The sequence below is a fragment of the Diabrotica virgifera genome, chromosome 4 (assembly GCF_917563875.1).
Source record: "Diabrotica virgifera virgifera chromosome 4, PGI_DIABVI_V3a".
NCBI classification, from domain to species: domain Eukaryota; kingdom Metazoa; phylum Arthropoda; class Insecta; order Coleoptera; family Chrysomelidae; genus Diabrotica; species Diabrotica virgifera.
The window spans coordinates 239,812,572-239,839,380 of NC_065446.1; the positions used below are offsets into that span (position 1 = coordinate 239,812,572).

Consider the following 26,809-nt stretch of genomic DNA (forward strand, 5'->3'; position numbering starts at 1 on the left):
AACTGGGTTATTTTCACCTTTTGGAAAAATCGGAAAAAGAAGTATTAATTTTTTCCATAGAAAAGATATTGAAATTTACTATTATTTTGCAAGAAATATTTAAATTTTATTAATTAATATATATTATATTTATATAAATATATATTATTAATTATAAATAATAATGTTACTCTGAAGCTATTTTCTTGTGGCATTTTTATAATTACTAGTTTTGATGGGAAATAAGTCACAATTTTACTAAAAAATAATTTTATTAAGGTTTCGACGTTAATAAAATAATATAAATATTGGCAATATCATTTTAAAGTTTTCTACTTTAAAATGTATAATGTATGTCTGAATTGCCGATATAAATGAGTCAGATTAAATAAATTATTAGAAGAATTTTTTTACTAAGCAACAATATTTTTGTTTAATTCATTAATATTTTTTGTATTTTGACAACGGCATCCGACTGGACGTCGAAACGTTAATAAAATAATTTTTTAGTAAAACTGTGGCTTATTTCCCATCAAAACTAGTAATAAATAATAATACTCCAAATGTGTTTATTCAAATTAAACTGTAAAACGACTTATTTTTTAAGAAGTTTTATTTTCTAGTTTTATTTTATTAAAGCAGTTAGGTATAGGGAATGCTTAAGAAATAAAAAAAGTACCATAAAATATCGTTTCATTACAATACTTAACTACAGGGTGTTCCATTTACGAAAACTCGGAAAATATTCATTCCGAGTTTCGACCAACCCTGTATACAAAAATTCAACATTTAGCTATACTAATAATTTTTAACAATAGTAGACTATATTAAAAATCATTTGAACATAAATAGAATGTTTGATGTCAAACTACTACAATTCTACAGGGTGTTAAAATTGCTACGAAATTAATAAAAAAAACGTAATTATCTTTTAAACTACCCTATACAACATTACAAAACCTCATATTTTAAGAAAGAAGCCATCGAGGAGAATCGAAAAATGTAAAAATATACAGGGTGTCCTATTTAAAAAAACGAAGTTATAAGTAACTTCCGGTATAACCGGAAGTGGAAAGTAGACGAAAATATTTTCATTAAATAGATCACTCTTCAAAACCCCTTCAATCCAATTTTCAGGATTCTGTTGCCTTACTTAATAGTCCAGGGCGCATCTGTTTTGAGATGGACGTTGAGAGGTGACTCAAATGTTTTTGCAGAAATTGTTTGAAAATAACTCATATAATAATATTTAAGTTATCCTCCCACTCAAAATGGTCCGGAACATTGTTTAAATAATCAAAATGTCAAAATATGAAGGAAAAATTCGATTTTTTTATTGGTTTTTTTGATTATAACTTTAAAACTATTCATTTCTGAGAAAAGTTGTACTGACATAAAAGTTGCGTAATTAAATTTCCTACAACATAGAACTGGTTAAAAATTTAAAAAGTAGTCACCCTTGTTGCAAAATAGCAATAATTGCGAAAAAAAAAACCATACAAAAACAAGTATTCGCATTTTACGTTTTTCAACCATTTATGCTGCACTTAGGACCTTCATATTTTACCCAGAAAAACTTTATGATATAGTTACATAACACTGTAAATTTTATTAAGATCGATGCAACAGATTTTGCAAAATAAATTTTGCAATCCAGCTTTCGCAAAAAAAATCATTTTTTTTTAAATGTTGCAGTACTAAAAATAAGGCAGATAGCAAGTTGAATTTTTTTTTGCTCATAGAAGTGTACTGTACCTTTCATTTGCAATTTGCAAAATTAAAATCGATTAATTACCACGGCGCCAGGAAATTTTTTAAAATAAACATTAATTTTTGGCGCTACGCGCAGGACAGCGGTGTTCGATTCACACAAGTTGATTTCCACCAAAATTTCTTCCAATCTTTATCTAATATATTATTTTCTTACTCTATATTTTGTTGTATTTTAATATTTTAATTCCACAAAAATCAAACTAATTTTATTATTGTTTGTGAAATATTGTTTAAACAATTGCTTATGTTTAAAAATAATAAACTTTTATTCTCTAAGTTAAAATATATGAACAAAGAAAGTTTTTGCTAAAAAAAGTGTTATTTCAAAGGATAGTGTTTGTATTTTTATTTTGCCATAAACAAATTTATTTATTTATAGGTATCAAAATTTAATAAAAATTAAAATGCATCAATCATTATCAAAGGGCATTGCAATGCCCAAGCAGAGCAAGCTATCCGCTGTCCTGTGCGCAGCACCAATAATTAATGTTTATTAAAAAAAATTCTGACGCCGTGGTAGTTAATCGATTTTAGTTTTGCAAATTGCAAATGAAATGTACAGTACACTTCTATAAGCAAAAAAAATTTCAACTTACTATCTGCTTCATTTTCAGTCCTGTAACATTTTGAAAAATGAATTTTTTTTTGCGAAAGCTGGATTGCAAAATTTATTTTGCAAAATATGTTGAACCGATCTTAATGAAATTTACAGTAATATTTTACTGTATAATAAAGTTTTTCTGAGTGAAATATGAAGATCCTAAGTATAGCATAAATGGTTGAAAAACGTAAAATGCGAATACTTGTTTTTGTACGCTTTTTTCGGCAATTGTTGCTATTTTGCAACAAGGGTGACTATTTTTTAAATTTTTAACTAATTCTATATTGTAGGAAATTTAATTACACAACTTTTATGTCAGTACAACTTTTCTTGGAAATGAATAATTTTAAAGTTATAATCAAAAAACGAAGAAAAAAATCGAATTTTTCCTTCATTTTTTGACATTTTGATTATTTAAACAATGTTCCGGACCTTTTTGAGAGGGAGGATAACTCAAATATTATTATTTGAGTTATTTTCAAGCAATTTCTGCAAAAAAATTTGAGTCACCTCTCAACGTCCAAATGTACTAATATTTTTACCGATGCGCCCTGGTCTATAAGTTGTCGAGATATTTCTAATAGGCGCCGTTTATCTGCCCCACCATAGGTATACAGGGTGTTTGGTAAATAATGAGCCATAGCTTAACCTTAGATTTCTGTGGTTAAAATAGGTAGATGTAAGCTAACTTACCTTAGTACAAAAGTTGATAATAACCGAAATACAGGGTGTCAAAGTTAAACTTTGATTTTATTTATTTTTGAATATTTCCTGACAGACATTTGACAACAACACAAAATTTGGTAAATGGTGCTGGTACTGTATACCCTACTAAATTATGTTAAAAAAACGTTTCTGACTACTACCAGAGGCGTACGACGGGGGGACGTGAATGGTTGACCCTTCCCTAATTCTACGCCCCTCGCGGAATTGCTATTTTAGTGCATTTTTTTGATTCTTCAATACTTTCTATGTAAATAACATCATTCGTAACGATAAAGCCATTAGTTTTCGAGATATTTGAAGCTAAAAACGAAGGAGCATAATACACTAATCAAAATAAGTGTGCCTTTTCATTTTTAACTTCAAATATCTCGAAAACTAATAACTTTATCGTTACGAATGAAGAGTAGATTTTTTTCCAAATAAAGTATTGGAAAATCTAACAATTATGCTAAAATAGCAGTTTTATCAGTGGCGTAGAATTTAGGAAGGGTCAATCATTCACTTTCCCTTGTCGTACGCCTCTGGTAGTAGCCAGAAACGATTATTTAACATAATTTAGTAGGGTGTATAATGCCTACACTTGCTGCCAAGTATTATATGGATATGTCAAATTATTTTAAAGTATTCTTTTTTTTTAAATAATTTATTCTTTATTTAAAACTTTAAGAAATATGTGTGCCCGGTACTATAAAAGTATTTGACATATCCTTATGATACTTGGCAGCAAGTGTAGGCATTGTACACCCTACTAAATTATGTTAAATAATCGTTTCTGGCTACTACCAGAGGCGTACGACAAGGGAAAGTGAATGGTTGAGCCTTCCCAAATTCTACGCCACTGATGAAACTGATATTTTAGTATAATTTTTAGATACTCAAACACTTTCCATGCAAATAATATACTCTTCATTCGTAACGATAAAGTCATTAGTTTTCGAGTTATTTGAAGTTAAAAATGAAAAGGCACACTTATTTTGATTGTATTATGTATATGTATATGTATTATGTTCCTTAGTTTTTAGCTTCAAATATCTTGAAAACTAATGGTTTTATCGTTACGAATGAAGAGTATATTATTTACATAGAAAGTATTGGAGAATCAAAAAATTGCACTAAAATAGCAATTCCGCCAGTGGCGTAGAATTTCGGAAGGGTCAATCATTCACGTTCCCACGTCGTACGCCTCTGGTAGTAGCGAGAAACGTTTGTTTAACATAATTTAGTAGGGTCGACAGTACCAGCACCACTTACCAAATTTCGTGTTGTTGTCCCATGCCTGTCAGGAAATATTCAAAAATAAATAAAATACAAGTTTAACTTTGACACCCTGTATTTCGGTTATTATCAATTTTTGTACTAATTTAAGTTAGCTTAAATTGACCTATATAAACCTCGAATCTAAGGTTAAGCTATGGCCCATTCTTTACCAAACACCCTGTATACTTATAATAGAAGTTATTAAAAACAAGACCATAATCACTACAACCGAAAAATATCTGTAAATGGCTAATTGCTTAGAAAAAAATTATATAAAATATCTACTTACCGATATACAAAAGGCCCGACTTCTTGCAGCCTTGGTTTTTCCCCTTGGGTGAGGAATGTGTCAGGATTAGTAACGTTAAATATATACACTTTGGTTAGTCGAATCACGCCAGGTTTCTGCCAATACTGATAACTTAAGGATCCGTCTGATAATCGTAAATTCTAAAATAAAAACATGAATAAGTGAATAAGGCAAACTTATATGCCAAAGTTTAGACTAAAGCTTACCCAAGGGCATATTCAGTCGAAAAAATGAAAGAATACCCATGAACGATCACATCAATCACTTATTTTGTATTTGCTATCTTTTTCTATAACAAACGTTTGTTATTTATAGAAAAAAAAAAGCAAATACAAAATAAGTGATTGATGTGATCGTTCATGGGTATTCTTTCATTTTTCCGACTGTATAGCAAGTAACCACAATTTTGTTTTAGCAGACATGAAACTCAAACCAAAGAAAATAAAGAATCTAAAGAATCTTTGCCAATAGTTCACACAGGAAACTGCGGATTTTGGTTGAATGAATAAAAAACAGAATATTAAGAAAGCCTAAGGCTACAATTGAGTTTTAATTTCAATATTTTATATATGCTAGAATATTTCACAGGGTGTGCCAAACTTTGAGGAAAAAACACAGTATGATTGTTACACCCAGTAGGTATACAATGACATTTATCTGTCTAGCAACAATATTACTACATCGATATTCTTAAATAATACGGCTACAACATACTAAAAGGATCACTCAAATCGGACAACAGGTTTAGGAAATTCGAGACATCAAAAATGTACCATTATTAACCCGGGAACAGTCGCGCTCACTTCTGTAACGTGAACAGTCGCGTGTTAGATGTTATCTCACAATACGAATTTAAATACGAATTTACAACAAATTTTTATTTTATAGTATTTTTATTTAGTTGCTATGTTAAAAATATTATTTCTAACAATTATTAAAGCTAATTGGCTATCCCCAAAGCCATAAATTCCACAAAAAGAAGAAGAAGAAAAAAAAATACCTACGCATTACTACACCCTTCCTCGAGGCACTTACGAAATTTTTTCAAAATTGCAAAATTTTTCATCAAGTTATCGCGAAGAATGAGAAAATGTTAGATTTTATCTAACGGCGCGACTGCTCGCGGGTTAATGTGGTGCCTTAATTTTGCTGTTTACTGCATTAAAGTTTCTGTCTGGTCCATTTTTTATACTATACTTTTATTTAACCAAAATTTAAGTTGTTAATTTAAAGAAAAAGTAACTTACCTTTAAAATTATATAGTCTAACCATGGAATTGAAGATAAAATTATACCTATCGCTAATGTAAATAATCCTACTAATATAACAGCCAGCCGACCTGTAAGTAGAACAAACAAAAAATTAATGAAAAATGTCCTCAACATTGTATAGTTAATTTAGCAGAAATTACTAGAGCAATGATTCGAGTATTTGTCTTTTACCGAAGATGTACAGGTACAGGTATGTTCAGTTACACTAGACTTATTACTAGAAATTCAAAAAAACTTTCTTTAAAACAGTTGATATTTTAGAAATGATGACTTGCATGAGTTCTTTCTAAATTAGAAATTAGTTGAAGTTCAGCGTATGCTAGTTTTTATCTTAGTAAAATAGGTAAAAGAACAGTTAGGTACTGTTACACTACGAATTCTATTGGGAAAACTATTGGAACCGCCCAAGTAGCACAATAAAAACATTTTAGTTTTATTTAAGGTTTATAAAGGTTTTATTGTGATAAATAAGAAGATAATGGTTTTAAAGTTACCTTGTAGATACACTGCCAGAACTTTAAAACTATCATTTGTCACTAGTTTTAAATTATCTAATAAGAGTATCAAATAAGACTAATTAATCTTAATAGATCATTTGCCTTATTGTAGTTTTAAAATGGTTTATTATCAGTTCGCTTTAAAACTACTCAGTTTTATGAAGAACTTCCGGACTGTTTGGTTTTATTAGATTCTAGTTTGTGACCTTTTAGTTTTATTGCAGTTTTAAAGATTCTCCTAATATGACTAATAAAACCTATTATTAAAACTACTTGATCTCAACACTATTATGTCAGTAAAACATATGCCTTAAAACTATTTTTTAGTTTACTTTAAAGTTGCTTTTTTTAAAAGCAATTAGTAGGCTGTATTAAAACCAAACGCTCTTAACCCGGCACCTGCCACGTGGCTTTGCAAGGCGCCAACTGTCACGTGGGGTGCTCACAGCACCCCTTAAAAATTTTCTGTGATCTACTTGTTTAAAAAACAAAATAATGTGTTGAGTAACACAAGAATATAAATAAACATGTTTTATTAACTTATTAGCCACTATTATGTTATAAAAGTTAAAAAATAAAATGAAAAAGGTGTTATAAGCAAATTAGCAAGTACCAAGCCAAAATAAATGAAGTTAAGAAAGTATCTAAAAAAATTAAGATTTAGTGAGTGTAGAGTCTATATTAATAATTTAAATCAGTTATTTCAATAAAAAATGTAAATTTGACCGGTATATCAAAAATATAAAAAAAAATTTAAAACTTAAAGTGCCAGATGATGACACCCCAATTCGACTTTAGAGCTATAAGTTCAGAATGATACTAAATAACCACTTCAAACACTAACACATATATGCTATATAATATTATAGAAAGCTATTATGATGCACAGCTCGGTTACCAAACTTGAAATACCAAATATTTGATAAAAATGTGTTATGGGGTGCTGGTAGCACCCCACGTGGCAGGTGCCGGGTTAACTGAATCAATTTCGTTATCGTAAAGACTAAACTATGCTTCTTGTTAGAAACAATAAAACTAAACTCATCCCCTCTTCTTTCATGTCCAAAATGGTCGGCCGTTTGTTTTAGAGCGAAACAGTGGTGTAATGTGTTGTAAAAAGTGGAAGTGGCTTATTTTTCGAAGAATACAACGCACACACACAGCACTACGACGCCTCGATTTTAGGTTAGATTCACATTAAAACTGAGTGGCATTATTGACAGCAGCATTAAAACTACTTACTTACTTACTTAGTCCTAAGCCTTTCTACCTTTAGGTCTAAGGCTGGTGGAGTTGAGTTTGGCATTGTAGTCTTCATGATTTCCGATCTTGCGTTAGGTTTCTTGCACTTTCCAATGTCAATCCCTTCTTCTCGACTTCTTTCCTGATTTCATCTACCCACATAGCTCTTGGTCTTCCTCTTTTGTTTTTCCCCTGCACTCTCGTTTCGAACACTCGTTTTGTAAGCCTCTCGTTCGACAGAACACAAAAGGGCTTTCAACAATAGAAAAACAGACACTTATACATACGCACTTCACCTTCTAGATCATAATCATTCTTTCAATGAAGAGTTTCAAATTCTGCATATCCAAAATGAAGGCCTTAAGCTATCTTTTTTAGAATCTATGAAAATTAATAAACTGAAAAATACAGAAATAATTCTGAATGACCAACTCGAGACAAACAGCTCCCCACTCCTCAACCTCTTCAGTTAGAGACTTAAAAAGGCAAACACATTGTAAATTATATCACTTGAGAAAGGCACTCTGCCGAAACAGCTGTAGTCACATAGTTGTAAATAATACATTTTGTGGAAGTATAGAAAACAAAGGTTTTCAGTGTTTTATTGTGAGATAAAATGAACTTCCATCAAGTAACGGTCGAATCCATCAATTATCCTTTATATGCCCTGGGAGGGGTTTTAACCCCCAAAACCCCCCTGGGTGCGCCACTGCCGTAGGCCATCCGCCGAACCAAGCAGATGAGGAAGCATCTTCTACGATCTAGAAGAAGAAGCTGGGCTGTGAGGTTTTGGAGCTTTGGAAGAAGCTCCCTGAGATTATCCCAACCAGTACTGAAGGGCATCCCAATTACAGTTTTTTTGGCAGGCTGACACACTGACATAAAATCTGCTCTAGCGTTTCTACGTCTAGGCGGTGACAGAATCTGCATAAGTCATCATCTGCCAATCGCATTAGCTTCAACTGCCTATTCAGCTTACAGTGCCCTGTTAGCACTTTAGCAGACCTACTATGGCATTGATTGTTTTTCTGTCTTTGCTTATTAGGTCGGCCGTTAGTTTTGGCAAATATTCTGTAATGGGCTGTTTCGTCTGTTCTGGTAAATTCCTCCCCCATTCCAGAGATTTGTGAGTTACCCACTTTCCTGTAGCTGTTATTGTTACTGCCTTTGCAAGCCGCCGAAGGATTCCGGCCAATGAATAGCATCCATCAGCCTTGTTTGGATCTTTCAACTGCTTTTTCACTCTCCTTATGATCCTCCGGTATTCTGGATACCGTTACTTTGCCACGGTACCTAGTTTATTTAGGGCACCCACACAATCCCATACAAGCTTAGGATTGATCTCTATAGGATGGAGTGTCTTAAACGCTGCCGGCTATCTGTGAAGATGCCACTTAAACGGTACGTTCTTTTCTGCCTTTCTATGTCTTCCAGGCTGTAATGGATTCTCGTTATTTCCACCTAGAAAATTGTGATATCTTTAGATACACTCACCGGGAATTGTATCTCCTGCCGTGTCCCTATTATACCGGTTCCTACACCCTGGTAGGGGTACACCTTCCTTCCAGTCTTGCCTGCCTGGCATATTAATTTTGAATTTATTGTCAAAGCAAATATCTCTCGTAGTTGTTGCATCGATGGGGTGTTCCATTACAATATCTGCTTTTAGCTCCTCAATTTGCTTCCTATTGTCAGTAACGAAGCTCAGGGCTGCTTTATCCATTAGGCAATATAGGCAGTTGCCTAGGGCGGCAAATTATGAGAGGGCGGCAAAAATACTGAATAAAAAATTGAAATCGAATAACATTTAAGTACATCGTACATCCATCAATGGAATATAAGTGGGCATTCATTTCTAGAAAGCAAATTGCATTTTCTTAACACTATTCATTCAAAAAGGACAGAAGTCGTAAATTTAGGGATTATTGGGCAGTCGGCAGCACCGCAAAGGCGGGGGCGCACTGTTCTATAATTTTTTTTAAACTGAATCCTTTTGGGTTATTCGTGGTTGACAATTTGCCATTTTCATTGAGAATACCTTAAAGATTGTGCATCTAACGAAAACACCATATAAAACATTTTTGTAGCTTATGAAAAATCAAAGAGATTTGTTCCTTCATAAGTCTTCTAGTAATAACATAAAAAGAGATATGGTAGGTGAAAAGAAATTTTTTTTGTGCATGCTCAAATGGGTGTGTTCAACTTAATAACAGAGAAATGGTCGATTTTAAGGGTATAATGCTATCAATATCTTTTGTAAGTACTGCCTGAAAATACCTTTAAAACGACCGCACTGTTAAATTTCGATTACATTCCAACTAAGCGAGATATATGGCAACAAAATAGGATGACTAATTTATTTTAAGATAAAATGCGAAGTATGTATATTTTAACCCCTCATCCACTAGATTTAAATGCATCGTTTTGCTTCTATAATACCTTTTATTATAGTGTTATTTCTATGTTCAACAAGTTGGACGGGTTTAAAATGTATGATTTTTGAAAAAAATTAAGATCAAATTATAGAGAGCATTTTTAATTTTTTTTTAATCTTCCTTTTTCTCCATGTAACTCGAAAATGATAATGAGATACAGTAATGAAAGAAAAATACAATTGTTATTTAAAAGAAAACCTACATTTTTGTAAGGTATTTTTTTACGTATCTCTTATCACTTTCGAATTACATGGGGAAAAAAAGATTTTTAAGAAAATTTAAAAATGCGCTCTATAATTTGATCTTATTCTTAAAAAAAACTATTCATTTTAAACCCGTCCAACTTTTTGAATATAGAAATAACACTCTAAATAGTAGAAGGTATTCTAGAAGAAAAACGATGCATTTAAATTCTGGTGGAGGAGGGGTTAACTATACTTCTCATTTTTCCTTAAAATACATTAGTCATAAGTTTTTTGCACCATATCTCGCTTAGTTTGAATGTAACCGACATTTAACCAGTTCTCGTTTTAAAGGTCTTTTCAAGCACTATAAAAGGTATTCGTAGCATTATACCCCTAAAATCGACATTTCTCTGTTATTTTAAGTTGAATACACCGATTTGAGCATGAACCAAAAAAAAATCTTTTTTCACCTACCATCTCTTTTTTTTATTAAAACTAGAAGATTTATGAAAAAATGAATCTCTCTGATTTTTCATAAACTACAAAAATGTTTTATATAGTTTTTTTCGTCAGATACACAATTTTTATGGTATTCCCAAAAACAGTCTCCGAAAAGTGTCATTTTTCAATGAAAATGGCAAATTTTTAACCACGAATAACTCAAAAAGTATTGAGTTTTCAGTAATAATTGCACAAGTGCTCTAAAATTATCGAATTTTTCCCGAGTGACACTTTGACAGTTTTAATTTCACGTCCCGAAGTAGAGTGAAATTATGTCAAAGTGTCACGAGGGCAAAAGTTCGATAATAATTTTAGAGATCGAGTGCAATTTGCTGCGATTATTTCATGAATAAAACTGTTTTACCAAAATTGTGTTGTAATTTATTTATGTAAGTACAAATGAGTACAATTAAACACACAGTTGTTATAAATATTTGACGATTGAAAGTCATCACTTTTATAATTTTTAAAACATTAATTGTTATTAATGTAACTGAATGTATTTTTTCGTAGAAACGAAGGGCATCTGACGTAATATACTTGACGACAGGCTATTATCAAAAATTATCACTTTAATTTTTATTTCTGTAGCTTTCTACAGAAAATTTATACAAAAAAATTTATAAAACAGTTATTGCTTAGAATTAGGTTCTCTGGTCACTTCCGGTGTTAGTTTGATATAAACATTTCCACCCCCGAGAACGGGTGGGAACCACCCCTAAGTTAAAAGCGTCATAGGATATAGCGTAGACTTTGTTTCTTGTGCTATTCCCTACTTACAGTGAAAATATCAAGTAAATTGATGCAGTAGGATGGAATTCGGAGCCAAATACCCTCACTGACTGCACTAATAGATACCTTTATCATTCTTACATGGATGCATTCACTTAAAGGTTCATTTAGATACCACAATAAAATCACTAATCACCAATAGTTGACATATTTAAATATAAAGAAGAGTGGATTTTAAGATATTTTCCCTAATTTTGATATTGCTTTGCGCATTTATTTGTGCCTCCCAGTTGCCGACTAACGTGTCCGCTGAAAGGTCATTTTCGAAAATGTCAAGAATTTAAAATATTCATGAAAATAATTTGCGATCAAGTATAACGCAAGAACGTCTTAACAATTTGTCGATTTTGTCCATAGAAAGTGGCGTAACAAAGATGATTTTTCCAAAGAAAAATCAAGAAAGAAATCTGATGAAATCTTCGAACTGGAATGACAATTTTTATGTATTCTTATTTAAATAAATAAATCTGCTTGCAATTTTTTTTTCGCAAAAATGGTAGTTACATGCTTGAAGGGCGGCTACTAGAAAATTGCCTAGGGCGTTAATTGACCTAAACGCGGCCCTGAACAAGCTACTGTCAGGTCAGCACCTGGCTTATGTGTTGCTGACTATGAATTATTAATCGCTGATTTGGCTTATTTATGTCCTGTATCAACTACAAAAACGTAAATATATCTTCGAAAACAGCGTAAAAAATAAAATACATGTCAAACCTTTGAATGTGATAGGATTCTATGCACCTGAAAACAACCAACATATTCCAGTGAAAAGTTTTTCAAGTAAAAAACTTAAGAATTCTTAATTTTCAGTATGTGTTGATTTAAGTATACAATAAACGTACAATATTGTTATTGGGGGCCTAGAAAACCTAGAAAAGGAACCTAGGAACAAACCTAGGAACCTAGAAAAATTGGGGCTTTTAGTGTTAAAAATTTCCTTAAAATTATAAGTAGGTAATTCTTCAATTAGTTTCAAGTTATTGTTTTCCTCAAAAAGCTTTTTGCAATAATATAAGTTAAGACAAAAGAATTAACTTACCCTTGCTTAAATAAAACATTATTGCTGATATTTCCTTAACTGAGTATATTTTATCAACTTTATTTTTTTTAACAATAAATCATAAAATAAAAATATTGACATTAAAAACTTTGTCAAAATATTTATCTGCCTTCATTGCCACTTTGACATTTATAGACGTCAAATACAGTTTTCTAAAAATAGTTCCCGAAAATTGTTCTTTTTTAAGCTTTGTTTTTAAATCAAGAGGAGTAAACTAAAAAGACAGATTCACACCCAACAAAGTTACTAGAAATATCACAAAATACATCTTCTTTTTTGGTTGATCATATCGACCTTTGACGGTAATCCAAAAAATATTATCAATTACTTTTAATGGGAAATAAGCCACAATTTTACCAAAACAAGGTTTTATTAACGTTTCGAAGCCCAAATCGGGTTTCGTGTCAAAATACAAAATACTTCTAAAATAAATAAAAATGTTGTTGCTAAGTAAACAAATTCTTCTGATAATTTATTTAATCTGACTCATTTATATTGGCAATTCAGACGTATATTATACATTTTAAAGTAGAAGACTTTAAAATGATATCGCCAGTATTTCTAAGTTGCGTTCCTGGGACGACTTTACTAAAAGATAGTTCATTCGATTACATGAAATCAATCCCAACTCAAGAATATCCGTCACAAAAAAAATCATAGCATGTGATCTGTCTTTAAAAAGACAACCAAATGCAACGACGACAGTAAAATTCTCGCGTTAGAGATTCCATAGTAAATCACGAGGAAAAACCAGGAAAAAACCTCGTAATACTATCCCGAGATCGTAAGTATTTGGTCTTACATTTAATTTACTTTAAAAAACTAATACCAAATTCTGACTTTAATATGTTTAAATTATAAATAATAATAATACATAGATATACAATAAGTAATACTAAAATATAAAATTTGTACTAACTCGATATGTTATTGACTTACTAATCGTGGTATTTTCTTTCTATTGACTTCCTCCTTCAGTATGGGTAACCACATCTTACTGCATTCTATTGAGGAATTTGCGACCCAATTGGTTTCATTTAGCATAATTAGAGCCGCTTCTTTGATTTTTATCTTTTTACTATCTGATTCTTTCAGGACTATACTTGAATCTCTAAACTGATATTTGAGATCTATCAAATTCTCTATTTTTAATATAAGACATTCACTTATTCTATCGTTTAATGGTCTTGATGTTTCACCTAAATAAAATTGTTCGCATTCACAAGGTATTTTATAAATACAATTCTTTGTTCTTTCTTGTTCATTGTTAGGTTTAGTTTTAGATAGAATAGATCTCAATGTGTTTGTTGTTTTGAATGTTGTTGAAATGTTGAATTTATTTCCTATTGTTTTAAGTTTCTCGGATAGTCCTTTTATATATGGTATTGATATTTTCCTCGTATTATTTCTTGTGGATGTTATACGATCCCGTTCTACGTTGTTCTGTTCTATTCGATCCAGTCTTGAACAATTTTATTTAGGTGAAACAGCAAGACCATTAAACGTTAGAATAAGTGAACATCAGTCTTATATTAAAAATAGAGAATTTGATAGATCTCAAATATGTCAACATGTATGGGATAATGAACATAGAGTTCAGTTTAGAGATTCAAGTATAGTCCTGAAAGAATCAGTAAAAAGAGAAAAATCAAAGAAGCGGCTCTAGTTATGCTAAATGAAACCAGCTGTGTCGCAAATTCCTCGGTAGAATGCAGTAAGATGTGGTTACCCATACTGAAAGAGGAAGTCAATAGAAAGAAAATACCACGATTAGTAAGTCAATAACATATCGAGTTAGTAACATACAAATTTTATATTTTAGTATTACTTATTGTATATCTATGTCTATGTATTATTAATATTATTTATAATTTAAACATATTAAAGGCAGAATTTTGTATTAGTTTTTTGAAAGTAAATTAAATGTAAGACCAAATACTACGATGTCATGATAGTATCACGACGTTTTTTCCTGGTTTTCTCGCGTGATTTACTATGGAATCTCTAACGCGAGAATTTTACTGTCATCGTTGCATTTGGTTGTCTTTTTAAAGACAGATGCTATGATTTTTTTTTGTGACGGATATTCTTGAGTTGGGATTGATTTTATGTAATCGAATGAACTATCTTTTAGTAAAGTCGTCCCAGGAATGCAACTTATAAATATTGGCGATATCATTTTAAAGTCTTCTACTTTAAAATGTATAGTATACGTCTGAATTGCCAATATAAATGAGTCAGATTAAATAAATTATTAGAAGAATTTTTTTACTTAGCAACAACATTTTTGTTTATTTTAGTAGTAGTTTGTATTTTGACAACGAAACCCGATTTGGGCTTCGAAACTTTAATAAAATCATTTTTTGGCGATGTCATTTTAAAGTCTTCTACTTTAAAATGTATAATATACGTCTGAATTGCCAATATAAATGAGTCAGATTAAATAAATTATTAGAAAAAATTTTTTACTTAGCAACAACATTTTTGTTTATTTTAGTAGTAGTTTGTATTTTGACAACGAAACCCGATTTGGGCTTCGAAACGTTAATAAAATCATTTCTTTGGTAAAATTGTGGCTTATTTCCCATTAAAAGTAATTGATTATAAAAAAAATACCTTCAGAACAACAATAAAATATTATATTATACTAAATCGTCGCTAAGGAGTTCTAAAAACAACTGTTTTTATATAAAAACAGACTAAAATTCTAAAAATTAATGGAATAACGCAGAAAACACAAAAGATCGCTGATATAACTTAAATAAACCTATGAAATGCCAATAGTGTCAAAATTATATAAATTTCATTAGTGTCAAAATTTGATATCAGTGGAGTAAACTCGTGGAGTAAACTTGCCTGAGGTTGGACCAATTACAAACAAGCTTACGGCACGGGAAATTTGAATTACTCCTCTTGGTAGCAATATACCAACATTATCCCAAGATAAATTTCTTATTGGTAATTAAAATAGCAAAACAAACTTAATAGACCCTCTTAAAACTGCTCTTTTCTAGTCTGTTTCTATTCCTCTTAAAACTGATCTGTCTAGTCTATCTATTTCGGTAATGACTATAGGCTGAATCAGTCCAAGGTATTTTTTTTAAACCTTCAAAAGGTTTTAGTCTAATTAATTACACTGACTTCAAGTTTTATCTATGGCGACGTATTCGTTGGTATATACGCTCGGAAATCGGATAGAAAATTTAAACCGAATATAACAAAATTCAGTTTGGCAACATTGGGTGAATACCGAGTCTTCTAGGATATCAACAATATTTTTACCAAATATTAATACATATACTGCCACTTTGTTGCGCATTCTGACCGATTTCCATTTTGACTATATCTAGGTTGGTATATTTACTTTCCGACACAGGGCCCCCGCAAGGCTGAGCGCCGCCCGCATGCGGCACATATTTTAGCGCCCTTTAAATCTACTATATCCACTTAAGAAATACATATATAATCAGTTACTTGTTTTACCCTATGGTGTATGAGAGTACGTAAGAAAAAAATCTATAATTTTTTATTTTTTACTTGTAATAAAACAACAGAAGTTGCAAGAGCTCAAATTTTTGCTGATGATGGCAAAATAAAACAGTAAAACATTAATATACTTTTTATAAAATACAGCTTTTATATGTCATTTCAAAACATTAATATATTAGTTAAATCTAGAAATCGATCTTAAATCAAAATTGAATTAAATGGGTGTTTTTCTAGATTTGACTGCACCAAAATCTTTTATATTATCTTCAAAGTCAATTCTATTGACGAGCTTGTGCTAAATAGCTAATATTGCAAAACCTAATATTTCCTCTACCATATTAGACCTCAAATAATTTTTAATTAACTGTAATTTTGAAAATTATCTCCCATAGAAGCAACAGACACAGTTAAAGTGAAAAGAATTCTTAATGAAATAGTGATATTTGGTAAAGATGAAGCTATTTTCAAATATCTATTGAAGAATATTAAAAGGAATTGATGACTCAAGTAATGAAAATAATTCTAAAGCTTTTATCTCACTAAATAAATCAGTTGCATCAATATCCGCCTCCGTTTTTACTGGATTAGCTAGGTTTTGTTGAAGAGAAAGACAGTTTTTCAAAATATTATCGTCACGTAATGTAAACATATCACTAAAAAACCAAAAACATTATCATAATCAGGCATCATATCAATCTACTATTTAACGAACTTAGTAGTTGATCAATTATTATTCTATTATACATTATACTGTCTATTTTCTATGTTAAAGGTGTCATTATCTGCTATGTCTATAAGATTCTCACAAATTTTAATTATATGAAATGTGCATGCTTTTAAAGCTTTTATTCTACTCGACCATTTTGTATCACTTGGGGGTTTTCGATTTAACTCAGGAACATGACTTTTATAATACTTATATTTGTGGAGAAAGAGAAAAATACGTAAAGTTCTTGTACAATATTAAAAGAGTTTACTATTTCCTTTGACACTTAAGCAGCATCATACACTACTTTCAAGCTACGTGCGGTGTGTGGAACAAAAAAAGCTCGATGGTTATTCTACCCTTATCATACACGCATATTGGCACGCTTATCATACACTTGACCTCTCGTGTCTTTTATACTTAAGGGCGTAGGAGCAAAATTTCGCGCCAATGTATTTTAAATGCATTACCGAGGGCCGAAAGTCCCTTAGAATCATCCCTGTAACTTATTCAAACAAAGATTACAGACGTTTTCAGGGACTTTCGGTCTTCGGTAATAATGCAACCTTTCATTCTGCGTCTAAATTTTTCAAAAATACTTATTAGTTTTGTCAGGATTCGAAAAAAAAAATGAATGCATTTAAAACACATTGGCGTGAAATTTTGCGCCCTTAAAAATTTTGTAATAGTTCAACTACAAAATTAAATAGTCCTTACATTGTATTGTCAAATATTAGGTGAAAAGCTAAAAAATAAGCTATACAGCGCATAATTATTGAATAATATTTGGAACTATGCACCATACCCAAAATGTTATTTTTTACTTTAGAAGACATTCATTATATCATTTACGGATACTGCAAAATAGGTATTCGGATATTATATTGTTTTGAAAATAGAATAATCGTAAATTATTAACACCAAATATAAAATAAAATTTTAATTATTTTTGAAGTTATTCTTCTTTAGGCGCGATGCGATTGTGAGTAAAATTTCATAAATCTGCGCGCATGCGCACACAGACAGTAATAGTTCGTTGCTAATCTTTCAAGATAGGTATGTATGTATCTGTATCAGCGCAAAGTCATTAAAAGAATATATGAGTGTTTTTAGTTAATGTATTATTTATTATAATTTTTGGATTTGTCTTTCTCTGTAGTAAGATATTAAAATATTATGTAGGTATAACATTTTTATATGTCTATTTGTCACCGTGTTGTGTAATTATATCCGAAACTTACGTGTCATTTAAAGAAGTTCGGTGGCGTAGTTGGTAGAGCGTTGGGTCAGTGATTGGAAGATCACACCGGTCGCGGGTTCGAGTCCTGGACGATTCATATATTTTTTTTTTAATTTTTGGTTGTTTTAATAAAAATTTTTTGAAAGTGGTAGATAAGAAAGTTAGTTTAATATTTAAATAAAATACAAATAACCTGTTAAGTATATTTACTTCGTTGAAATTATATAATAGAAGAATAACTTCTTACGTGCGTACAAAGTACACACACATTCTTTTTTTCAGTAGTAACACAATATTTGATTCTTAAGATTTCTCTCGATGTTCATGAAAAAATTAAAATTGTATAAAAAATCATTATCTCATTTAAAATAAAATAATTTCTTGTTTGCCAAACCTTCGGTTTGGCGCCCTTTTGTGGTTGCGCCCGAGTGCGTCGCACGCGTTGCACGCACGCCCGGTTACGGGAGCCCTGTTCCGACAAACTATAGCAATGACGTTTTTACAAACTCTGAGTTGTGATTGTAAAATAGTTGTCGATCTGATACAACAAATTACTACAATTCAAGAAGTTTTATGAGTATTGTTTGGAGTAGGTATTATACAATTTCCAGTTGATTAGATCGTTAGAACTAGTCGCAATAGCCAACGTCGCCAAAATTCATTGTATTGCAACCTCAAGCATATCGATAGCATTAAAAACGAGTAGTTACGACATTTAAAGTATTTATCTCCCGTGTTGATGTTATGGGCATACACAGCGACATAAACTTAGAGGAAAAATGCACAAGTAGAACCAAGGACGTTCGTTGGCCGATATACAAAGACAACGAGACAACGACTTTCAGAGACAGGACTTATCGTTTTTTAAATTGGGAGAAAAATCGAATTAAATGTACTGCATTGTTTGCAAAGAAATTGCTTCTATTTGTTGTTCAATTCAATCAATTCCTTCGGCTATATTTATAAATATGACTTCAACACATTGAATGAACTATCTTCAAATAAAGTCGTCTCAAGAACTTCTTCTTCTTCATGTACCATGTCCTTGTGCCAATTGTGTACATATTGTTGACTGTAATACGTGATTTTGTTCTTATCGACTTATAGGTCTTCTTGCTTGTCCTCAAATGCTATGGTGTCATCTGCATATCTGATGTTTTTTAACCGATACCCGTTTAGCATAATGCCTTTTTCAGTTTCGTGCAAAGCTACGTTAAATATTTTTCAGAGTAGAGATTAAAGAGTCAAGGGCGGATCCAGGCAGGGGGCCATGGGGGCCATGGCCCCCTCCGAGAAATTAAAAAAATATAAATTTTAAATATTTGCAGTTCAAATGTTTTTAGTTTCAAACACGCATATATGTATAAAACAGACGATAAATATGTCTTCTAGACTAGAATTGAACAAAAGCAGTAACGGAAGGTTCAGAAGAGTGACGTAGGATCAGTGGCGGCTTTTGGGTGTAGGCAGGATAGGCCGGCCCTACCCAATAATTTTAAGAGCTTTAAAATTGAAAAAGATATAGATATTTAAAAATTATGTTAAAGCATGTAAATAACTTTTAAATGTAGTAAATCACTCAATACATCAGTGTCCGTTAAGACAACTTTGTTATAATATATTATCACAGAAAGCATCGAATTGTATTCAGGCATTTTAAATATCATTAATAGGCCCGCTCGGACGTGGCCGACCTCGCTCACATAAGATCTCCGTACAAAAAGCGTTTGAAGTTAAGCAGCTTGCCGGAGAATGATTTTTATATTGCCGTGTTATGCTTGGTGTATAGGCCCGATTGAAACGGGCCTTCGCCAAGCCTTGTTGCCACTTGTAACATAATTATCGAATTGTAACTGACAAATTTGCACAAAGCAAAGAGAGAAGAATAAACCTGCTCTATAAATAATAAAATATGTAAACTATTTGTATATTTTAGTTCATAATTTTATTTAGTTTTAAAAATTATAATTAAATGTAAATCTGTTACAGTTACCTTCTAAGTATTTTTATACATAAAAATAAATTTTTATTTGCATATTATGTATTATACATAGCTACTTGTAATTTGCTGTCGTGGCCTACCCAAAATTTTACCCAACCAGCCGCCACTGCGTAGGATGTTTGGTAAATCAAAATGTTGATAATTTTACAGAGCACCGATTTTTAGAACGATCTTGGCAGCCCTTAAAATCGTATCAATTTCCACATTCTGTAGGTACACATACAGAATAAAAAGAAATAAAGCGAAAAATGAGTTGGTTGGTACTTTCGCAAGTATTGCTTTTTATTTTTCCAATGATAAAAATGTGGTCACAATAAAAGGATGGCAGCCCAAAGCCTTGTCACTAAACCTTTATCATCTTTCGCCAAACTCATGGGCAAAGACGGAGGCATACAAACTCATGAAAAAACATCATACCACAAGGAGTTCGTTCAGGTTTGGCTTGATTTTCTACAAAGTTATCGCAACCCGCAAAAGTCAGTCATTAACCAGATAGACTCTCAGAGGTCTAAAGAGATACAAGAAAATTGAGAAAGACTATGACCAATATAGGGCTCTTAGGTCGACAAAATATTCCTCTCTCTAAGAGGCCATCGTGATAATGGCCTTCTGCTTCTGGACGAAGATGCTGCACCTAGCAATGAGGGAAATTGTTAAGGTTTAAATTCGCATCAGGAGATAAGACTCTTAAACAACACCTATCCACAGCGTCTTCCCGAGCAACATACATTAGTAGCACCATTCAAAATCAATTGATAACAAATTGTGAAGAAATAATTAAACAAATAATGAATCAAGTTCAAAGTGCAAATTATTACTCTGCCATATTTGACGAAACGACCGACGTACCTATCACATATGGAACAGCTTTCTCTACATCTGAGGTAAATACACAATAATAACATTCGTGAAGACTTTGTCAAGTTCATTGATGCTTATGAGAACATAAAAATAATTAGTAAAAATCAAGAAAGGGGAAAAAAAGAAGGCCTCACAGGAGAAGCATTGGAAAAAATAGTATTAAACTTATTGAAAGAACTGCACTTGGATCCGAAGAAATGTGTAGGAATCGGTACGGACTTTAATAATACTTTAATATCGTTAAGTTTTGAATGTCTTTATGGCCCTCAAAAGTGCCTTAAAACTCGTCATTGTAACCCTTATTTTTAAAAATTACCCCCAGACCCCCTGGTACTCCTCTCCAAAAAAAGTTCACGGCCCCTCCCGAAAATCGGTCCTAAATCCGCCCTTGTAAAGAGTGAGACAAAAGACAGCCTTGTCTCACTACACTCATTATTTTTACGTATTCATTGTGTTCACTTCAACTCTGAGATTTATCATCTGATTCTAGTAAAGGTTTCTAGTTATTTTGAGATGTTGGTTGTTAATTTCTGCTTTTTTTAGTATTTGCGTGCTGGATCTTGGCGTGCTGCATTCGATCAAATACTTTCTCGTAATCAACCAGACATTTCTTTACTTCATACAAAACATTAAATAAAGTAACATACGCCCATTCATACTTTTCAGGCATCTTAGCTTCCACATGCAGGGAAAGATTCAAGGAAAATAAGCATAGAGAGACGCAAAATATCGTGGCTGCGCAACCTGAGAGAATTGATGTACACCAAATAAACTTTTCAGAGCCGCTGTCCCTAAAATACGAATAGCTATGATGATTGCCGACTTCCGTCGCGGAGATGTACATCAAAAAAACTTTTCAGAGCAGCCGTCTCTAAAGGCCGAATAACTATGATGATTGCCGACCTCCGTCGCGGAGATGGCACTTGAAGGAGAAGAAGCTTCACATATAACAAGTGCAATAAATAATGAACGTCAGTTAAAATTGTTATTTATTTTCAATTTTCATAAAATGTACTAGAAACATAGAAATGTCATAACAAAAATGTTGCAAATATCTATTTCCTTACTTCTTTCCTTTTCTTTGTCCTTTTTTTTCCTTCTATCAACTTTATCCTTCGTGAGGATATGGTGACGTTATGATAGTCGACGTATGGTTGCTATCCATTCTTCCTTCTCCTAGGCGTGTGGACTGCCTCAGAGAGTGGGGGTAACGAGTAACCGATGGTATTCTTTATTTGGTATGGCCATCGAAGTGGCCATCTTTCTTGAGTTCTTCCTTCCATCTGCTTTTCCTTCTAGAAATATCAAAGAAAGTAGTTGCTCTATTTCGTTACTCCTTCTATGTCCTTTATCCTTCGTAAGGATGTAGTGTAGGTAAAGTACAGGACAAAAGATCAGTAGAAAGACGTCAGAACTTGTGGTTGAAGGACCTGAGAGGATAATTTGACCGCTCATCCGCAGAAATTTTTCGTGCAGCAGTTTCCAAAGCTACAGTTGTCATTTGGATCGCCAACCTTCGAAAGAAGACGGCGCAATAAGAAGAAAAGGACGTTATGGCTTTTAGCGTATAATTGCTATCCATTCTTCTCTCTCCTGCGCATGATTGAGCTGCCTCAGTGAGAGAAAGAGAGAGGGATAAAGAGAGAAAGAGAGACAGAGAGACAATAACCGGTGGTGTTCTTTATCTGACTGACCATCGAAGTCGCGATCATCCTCGAGTTATTTTACCAACTACTTTTCCTTTAATCACCAATATCTCCATACCTTCTCTTCCTCGGATTATGTGTGCAAAATACTCTAATAGTTCAGGGCGTATCTGTTTTGAGATGGAAGTTGAGACGTGACTCATATTTTTTGCAGAAATTTCTTGGAATTAACTCCTATAATAATAATTGAGATATCCTCCCACTCAAAAATGTCCGGAACATTGTTTAAATAATCAAAATGTAAAAAAATGAAGGAAAAATTCGATTTTTTTCTTCGTTTTTTGATTATAACTTTCAAAGTATTCACTTCCAAGAAAAGTTGCCACCCTTGTTGCAAAATAGCAATAATTGCGAAAAAACCATAAAAAGCAAGTATTTGCATTTTACGTTTTTCAACCATTTATGCTTATGCTACAATTAGGACCTTCATATTTTACCAAGAAAAACTATATGATATAATAAAACAATACTCTAAATTTCATTAAGATCGGTTCAATAAATTCTGCAAAATAAATTTTGCAATCCAGCTTTCGCAAAAAAATCATATTTTAAAAATGTTGCAGGACTGAAAATAAAGCAGAGAGCAAGTTAAATTTTTTTACGTATAGAAGAATACTGTACCTTTAATTTGCAATTTTTAAAATTAAAATCCATTAACTACCACGGCATCAGGAATTTTTTTAAATAAACATTAATTTTTGGTGCTACGCGCAGGACAGCGGTATTCGATTCACACAAGTTGATTTCCACCAAAATTTCTTCCAATCTTTATCTAAATATATTATTTTCTTACTCTATATTTTGTTGTATTTGAATATTTTAATTCCACAAAAATCAAACTAATTTGATTATTGTTTGTGAAATACTGTATAAACAATTGCATATATGTTTAAAAATAATAAACTTTTATTCTCTAACTTAAAATATATGAACAAAGAAAGTTTTTGTCAAAAAAAGTGTTATTTCAAAGGACAGAGTATTGTGTTTTTATTTTGATTTAAACAAATTTATATATTTATATCGAAATGTACTAAAAATTAAAATTTATCAATCATTATCAAAGGTCATTGGAATGGCCAATCAGAGCAAATTATCCGCTGTCCTGCGCGTAGCACCAAAAAATAATGTTTATTTAAAAAAATTCCTGACGCCGTAGTGGTTAACCGATTTTAAGTTTGCAAATTGAAAATGAAAGGTACAGTATTCTTCTACATGTAAAAAAATCAACTTGTTGTCTCCTTTATTTTCAGTCCTGCAACATTTAAAAAAATAAATATTTTTTGGGAAAGCAGGATTGCAAAATTTATTTTGCAGAATCTATTAAACCGATCTTAATCAAATTCACAGTTTTGTTTTCTTATATCATATAGTATTTCTGGGTAAAATATAAAGATCCTACGTGTAGCATAAATGTTTGAAAAACGTAAAATGCGAATACTTGTTTTTTATAGTTTTTTCACAATTATTGCTATTTTGCAACAAGGCTGACAATTTTTAAAATTTTTAACGAATTCTATATTATAGGAAATTTTATTACGCAACTTTTTTGTCAATACAACTTTCCTCGGAAATAAATACTTTTAAAGGTATAATCAAAAAACGAAGAAAATAATCGAATTTTTCCTCCATTTTTTGACATTTTGATTATTTAAACAATGTTCCGGAACTTTTTGAGTGGGAGGATAACTCAAATATTATTATGAGTTATTTTCAAGCAATTTCTGCAAAAAAATATGAGTCACCTCTCAACGTCCAAATGTACTAATATTTTTACAGATGCGCTCTGGTCTATAATAGATATCGTTGATGAATGTGGTAAGCCTAGTGGTGATGTCAAGTCTGATTAATATTGAGATATTTGTGCGGTGTGCTGCCTAGAATACGCATTATTCTACGATATATCCACATTTCAAAGGCGTTTACGTTGTTAGACTTTTTGATGTTCCAAGTTCTTAGTTGTGATCGTTCCAGATTTTAATAAGTTCGACCATTGCTGATTTAGCCATTCTAAGACGTTGGTGTTTCACTAATTGACAATTTCTTTAATATATTTATTTTCATGTTTCACTAATTGACAATTTCTTTAATATATTTACTTTTGATTGAGACTAGCTGAATGACTATAGTCCAAGCCAAAAAAGACGTTGATGTATTTCTTCTTCACATTCTTCACTGTTTGTGGTAACAAAGCCAAAGTAATTGAAACAACTTACCACTTTATATTCTGTTACATTGTCTTATTTCCGACTGACTATTTCCATTTCTATCAATGATCATCACGTTAATCTTCATTTTAGGTCCACATTCATAAATAATAAGTAATATCTAGTTAGTTTTTAATGTGTTCAAGTGATTACTCTTTAATCCTCTCATTATTGTATTTCTCCTATTACTATACACTGATGAGCGCAAAATAACGCAAAAGATAGAATAAATACATTGTGAAGTAAAACGAGATAAAACTAGTAGAGGTGGAAATTATCGATATATACGTATAAATTAACATTAAATTACATCGTTTCCCAATTTTAGACGTATCGGAGCAGTATGACAACTGCCGCTGTGGCAGGAGATTTTTATAAAATATTCCACTCACAGCCGTCTAAAGGTGGGAAACTATGTAATGTAATTGAACATAATTTCTACTCAAGACTTCCTGGAGCTCTAAGCATAAGCAAAGCAGAGAGTATAATAATACATCAAGCGTTGGAAATAGCAACTACAAAACATCTAAAGAAAGCTATAATTTTTTCTGATTTGCTCAATGCAATAACCAATATTAAAACATGTAACATCTGCTTCAGCAGATATAAGGGCCCTAAAAACAAAAAAACTTATATCTTCAGCCAATGAGAATGGCACCAAAATTCTCCTTTCCTGGATACCTGGACACTAATATATTTGGTAACACCAAGGCTGACATACTGGCAAAAATAGGAAGAGACCTGAATGTACCAATGGAAGTAAAACTGAATTTCCAGGATGCCCTATCAGTCATCAGAGGAAAAATTACAAAAGAGTACCAAGAAAACTGGAAATCTTTAGTCCAGAAGAAGACTTCGCAATACAAAACAATTCAAGACTTCTTTCCCACAAAACCTTGGTATTCAAATTTTCCATATAGAAAAAGAAGACACATTACCACCATCATTAGAATGCGCACATGATCCAAAATCACATCTTTTTTGAATGCCCGATTAATGTGATCCCTAATTTTGATATATACACAAAATTCATTTCCATGAACTTCAAAACACCTCTCTCTATATACAATATTTAAAGCTCTTTAACGGAAGAATCAGTCAATGTAATTATGCGTTTTCTTACAATTAACCACATAAGCTTATAAACTGCAATGCGTTTTCTAGCAATTAACAAAATAAGCTTACAAATGGCAAGGCTCAACTGCTTATATGTATTCGTGTTATATGTTGCTATTTGTCATTTAATTTATGTTTTAATCATACCTAACCTGACCCAATTAATCTCATTTAATTATATTACACCTCACACCTCATCAAAAGCTTCTTACAAGAACATAGTCAGCGATTTTGGTGTGGCTTAGAGCCAGACTATATCAAGATCGCCTTTAAATCTTGCTGGTAATCGCCTTGCAGCGAGACCAATAACAAAAAGAAGAGGGAGAACTATGTAATGTAATGTTAACTTATATGTTTATATCGATAATTTCCACCTCTACTAGTTTCATCTCTTTTATTTCACAAAGTATTATGTTTTCCATCTTTTGCGTTATTTTGCCGGTTATTAGCGCGCTCATCACTGTATTATTTGAATAGTATATTATTTTGTACACCATTCTGTCAGTAAAGCTATTTGTTATATATTTTCTTGAATATTCGTTTTGATATCCTAATCAAAGATACAGTTGCATCTAAAATACGTTTGTATTTTAATCCTCTCAATCCCCCCAGTGTTCTACAGCTTTGCGGAGGTGTCGTGGTGAAAGTTCTTCGTTGATGCTCAAGTGCAATTCACAAAACTGATCGTAATTGCACACTTCGAAGTTTTTCGGTACGTAAACTTGTCGGCGAAGAATAATAGTAAGAAGCGAATTCCTCGCAAATAGTCGTAAAAATAGTCTCGATAGATTGAGAAACTGAAAATATTTTAATTATTCCAAAAGGTCGAACAATAAATACTTTTATTTTGAGCCTG

The 26,809-nt window shown here is 31.8% G+C and overlaps 1 protein-coding gene across 4 annotated transcripts in view; it reads right to left on the reverse strand.

The window, feature by feature from the left end:
* The window catches only part of LOC114327208 (scavenger receptor class B member 1), a 633,383-nt gene that overhangs the window by 138,317 nt on the left and 468,257 nt on the right, over positions 1-26,809 (reverse strand). For all 4 annotated transcript variants that reach the window (XM_028275754.2, XM_028275763.2, XM_028275773.2 and 1 more), the window contains 2 exons: positions 5,894-5,985; positions 4,626-4,786 (listed from right to left, as the gene is read on the reverse strand). In XM_028275754.2, coding sequence (XP_028131555.1) covers positions 4,626-4,786; positions 5,894-5,985 — 253 coding nt within the window. The remainder of the gene's footprint in view (positions 1-4,625; positions 4,787-5,893; positions 5,986-26,809) is intronic.